At 36.2% G+C, this 4,552-nt stretch overlaps 1 protein-coding gene and 1 long non-coding RNA gene across 2 annotated transcripts; both read left to right on the top strand.

Moving 5' to 3' along the window:
* The first annotated feature begins 404 nt into the window (after nt 1-404).
* Nucleotides 405-794, top strand: LOC110944709. Its single transcript, XM_022186355.1, has one exon. It carries the CDS (start codon nt 405-407, stop codon nt 792-794), a length of 390 nt encoding a protein of 129 aa, XP_022042047.1.
* Nucleotides 795-3,007: 2,213 nt separating this feature from the next.
* LOC110863958 lies at nt 3,008-3,584 on the top strand. The gene is made up of 2 exons (XR_002549500.1): nt 3,008-3,055; nt 3,322-3,584. It is a non-coding gene; the product is annotated as an uncharacterized LOC110863958 (long non-coding RNA).
* Nucleotides 3,585-4,552: the final 968 nt, after the last annotated feature.

Below are 4,552 nucleotides of genomic sequence, written 5' to 3'. Positions count from 1 at the left end.
TCGGAGATTCATCCAAGATTTCTCCAAAATAGCCCTCCCTTTAACCAAGCTGACAAAGAAGGAAGAAAAGTTTGAATGGGGTGATGATCAACAGAAGGCTTTCCGAATATTAAAAGAGAAATTGTCAAGCTCTCCTGTATTAACCCTGCCAGAGGGAAGGAAAGACTTAGTGGTTTACGCGGACGCATCTCATCAAGGGTTGGGTTGTGTCTTGATGCAACGCGGACGCCTACCCTTCAAGACAACTTAAGCAGCATGAAATTAACTATCCAACCCACGATTTAGAACTGGCGGCGGTAGTGTTTGCCTTAAAAATCTGGAGGCATTATTTATATGGAACAAAGTGTACAATTTATTCAGACCACAAAAGCCTTAAATACTTATTCGAGCAGAAAGACCTTAATATGAGGCAACGAAGGTGGTTGGAATTGATCAAGGATTATGACTGTGACATTCTTTACCATCCGGGTAAAGCTAATGTTGTGGCGGATGCACTAAGCCGGAAAGAATACCCACCACCTATTCGAGTGAAGTCAACGAGAATGATAGTCACACCAAACCTTTTTGAAACAATACGGAAGGCGCAAGATAAGTCCTTGAATGTAGGTGATCCGAAAAGTGAAAGGACAGAAGGGTTTGAAAATAAAATTGTAGTAAACGCGAGTGGGATAAGAACGAGGTTTGGGCAGGTGTGGATACCACGTCATTGCGAAGCAAAGACCTTATTATTGGAAGAAGCACACAAATCCCGTTACTCGGTTCATCCAGGAGCCAATAAATGTACAGAGATTTGAAAGAAAATTATTGGTGGCCGGGAATGAAACGCGAATATTGCTAAGTATGTATCTAAATGCTTGACGTGTTCCCAAGTAAAAGCGGAACATCAAAAACCTTACGGGAAATTCCAACCTTTAGAGATCCGAGTATGGAAATGGGAGGATGTAACCATGGATCTTGTGACCAAACTTCCTAGGACGAGAAAGGGGCATGACGCGATATGGGTCATTGTTGACCGCCTTACCAAAAGCGCCCATTTTCTACCCATTCGGGAGACTTATTCCTCTAAAACGTTGGCGGAAATTTATGTAGATGAAATCATTTCCCGCCATGGCGTGCCTGTGTCCATTGTGTCAAACCGGGACACGCAATTTACCTCCCGATACTGGCAGAAATTTCATGAAGAAATGGGTACACAATTACATATAAGTACCGCGTATCATCCACAAACGGATGGTCAATCCGAAAGGACCATTCAAACTCTTGTGGACATGTTGAGAGCATGCGTTATGGATTTCAGGGGAAATTGGGATGAACATTTGCCATTAGTGGAATTCTCGTATAACAACAGCTACCAAAGTAACATACAAATGGCGCCGTATGAAATGTTGTATGGGATAAAGTGTAGAACCCCTGTTTGTTGGGGAGAAGTGGGACAAAGAGAACTCGCACCTAAAGATGTAGTAGCAATAACTAATGAAAAGATCGACATGGTACGAGCCCGATTAAAGGCAGCGCAAGATCGACAAAAGTCCTATGCGGACAAAAGAAGGCGCCCTATTGAGTTCCAAGTGGGGGACCGAGTATTGTTGAAAGTGTCCCCGTGGAAAGGCATAATTCGATTCCGTAAGCGAGGAAAGTTGGGCCCCTGATATATCGGACCGTTCAAGATTTTAGCTCGAGTTGGAAAGGTAGCCTATCGGTTAGAGCTACCCTCAACATTAGAAGGAATTCACAACACTTTCCATGTATCACAATTACGAAAGTGTCTTGCGGATGAAACGACTTATGTACCGCTTGAAGACATTGAAATAGAAGAGAAAATGAATTACATAGAAAGACCGGTAGCTATAAAGGATTTCAAGGGAAAGACTCTCGGCAACAAGGAAATCAAGCAAGTATTAGTCCAATGGCAACAAAGAAAGGGGTCAGATCTCACTTGGGAAACGAAAGATGAAATGAGGAAGTTCTACCCGACGTTATTCGGTACGTAAATCAGGTTTCAGGGACGAAACCTTCTTTAAGGGGGGGTGGACTTGTAATGCCCCAAATTATAAATTCGTACATTTATGGTTATATAATACGTTACAAGTAAGTAATAACACTTATAACCTTAGTATATGAATGCTATGATGGAAATAATTAAAATATGACAAGATTATGTGTAGAAACAAGTATTATTAGAATGATGATTAAAATTAGGAACTTTAACTAATGGAAATAAGTTTTTGGTCATTTAAAAATAAGTGTGCATATATGAGGGGTTGAATGTGTAAATCATGAAAGTTAAATTATAAAACAATAAAACACACACCACACACATACTGTGTGTGTGTTTGGTGTCACCCAGGAGAACAAGGGAGGAAGGGAAAACCTTTACCATCTCAAAATCCAGCAATCAAAGGAAAGAATGGAAGATAATGAATTGCATGTCCATCATTTTCTAATCATCTTAACATTCTAAACATAAGGTATGTTGAAATTTGCATTTTGGTGATCATGGATGAAATGGGTCTCAAGTAAATCCATGAATTTGTATGAAATTGATGAGAATGTGGGTTAGGAGCATCTTATGAAACATGAATTAAACTCAAATTTGATTGAATTGATAAGTGAAAGTGAAAACCCATTTAATATAGGAATGTTATGAGGTGTAATGTGAAATTGGTGTAAATTAGTATAATGATTTTCGTATGATGATGTTCATAATGAGACGTTAAGTGAAACTGATTTAAGATGAAGGTTGTATGAAATTTTGAGTAAAATTGATGTTCTTGATGTTATTGACATGAACTAGCTAAGTTATGCAAATAATACTTGTACACTATGCTTAATTAATAATATGCACGCCAAGTGTTCGTTAAAATGCTTGAATGAGATGATCAAATGATTTTACAAAGTTAAATGGTTAGAATTGGGAATTTTGTTGTTTGTTAGTATGAACATGTTAAAAACGGAATGAAAAGAATGACATGAGTTTAAAGTATGTGATTTTGGATTGTAGTAATTAAGGAAGAAAGCTCAAGTCGTTCCGGATCGCAAACAAACAACGACAAAAGTAAGTTCTTTGCTTACAAAATATTATTAGCATGTGTCAATGTAAAAGGTTATTATTTTATAGTCGAAGCCGTATACTTGTATTGAGTTAATGTAAATCAAAAATATGAGGTGGAAATGGGTCGAATGAGTTAGAAAGGATAATGTGCTAAGTTGAGAAAGTCATGTTCGAATGAAGGTTTAAAAGAATCTTCTTTTAGGCCGACTAGTAATTTGATGTCGTATGAATTATCTAATTCAAATGTCTAATTGATTGGTTGTATGTAGGTAAAGCTACTTGATGGATGGCACTACTTGGTCCGAACACACTTATGATGCACGTTTCCGCGAAGATCTTAGTTACGGGTCAAACTTTTGTTAAATGATGTCTTTTATTAAAAACGGGTCTTTGGTAAGTAATTAACCCAGTAATTGTAGAATGTTAAACTAGTAGTTAAAGACTATGTAGTTGGTTATGAACTTTTGGGTTGTGGAAATCTTTTGTAATCACTTCGTTAGCTTTAATGATGTAAATACAAAAATTTTACTTATGAATTATTCGACCCATTTAGTACTTTTGTCGAACAAAGCCCGTTACTATCTTTTTAAAAAGTTTAGACCTTACAGGTATTCAGCGACAAGAAGCAGAAGATGATTTCCGACAGTAACTGATTGTCACCGGTACCGAAGGCGGATTATGGGGTGATATATGGTATGTATGTACAATATTTAATCATCACTTTTCTAGAAATTTGAACGTGTTTAAACGAAATAAACACATGGTCGGGGTAGAAACAAAAACCGGGGAAGATAACTTTCTATTTATGAGGGGTGTAGGGGCTGTAGAAGTTAAGTATGGGAATGAATCATTACGTATTCAAAGTGTATTATATACACCAGAATTATTACATTGCTAAATGGTGTTTTGTAGTGTTATATACTTATTACATTGCTGAATGGTGGTTGCAGTATTATATATAATGTTGTAGTGTTATACAGATTTATAAAAGGTTTATATGGTGTTATATACTATCCATAGTGTTATTATAGTGATTTGTAGTGTTATATCTTGTTTTGTAGTGTTACATACTTATTACATTGGTGTTTTGTAGTGTTATATACTTATTACATTGTTGAATGGTGGTTGCAGTGTCATATATAATGTTGTAGTGTTATACAGATTTATAAAAGGGTTATTGTTTTGTAGTGTTATATACTTATTACAGTGTTATGAACTGTTGAATGGTGTTTTGTAATGTTAAATACTTTGCAGAATGGTGGTTGCAGTGTTATATATAATGTTGTAGTGTTATACAGAGTTATTCGTAGTGTTTTATAGAAATCTTTAAAAAATTGTATTCCTATAAATAAGGGTGGCGGGTATGGAAGGTTTTGAATTAATTGAATCAATGATAAAATTGTTTGTTTACCCTTTTAAATTAATTTAGATTGAGGACCCATGCCATCTTCACAATATTTCTCACACTTCTCACAGTTTTAACCTTTTTAATAATAACCT

Source organism: Helianthus annuus, chromosome 6 (genome assembly GCF_002127325.2).
Source record: "Helianthus annuus cultivar XRQ/B chromosome 6, HanXRQr2.0-SUNRISE, whole genome shotgun sequence".
Classification (NCBI taxonomy): Eukaryota; Viridiplantae; Streptophyta; class Magnoliopsida; order Asterales; family Asteraceae; genus Helianthus; species Helianthus annuus.
This window is presented reverse-complemented; position numbering and strand designations above follow the sequence as displayed.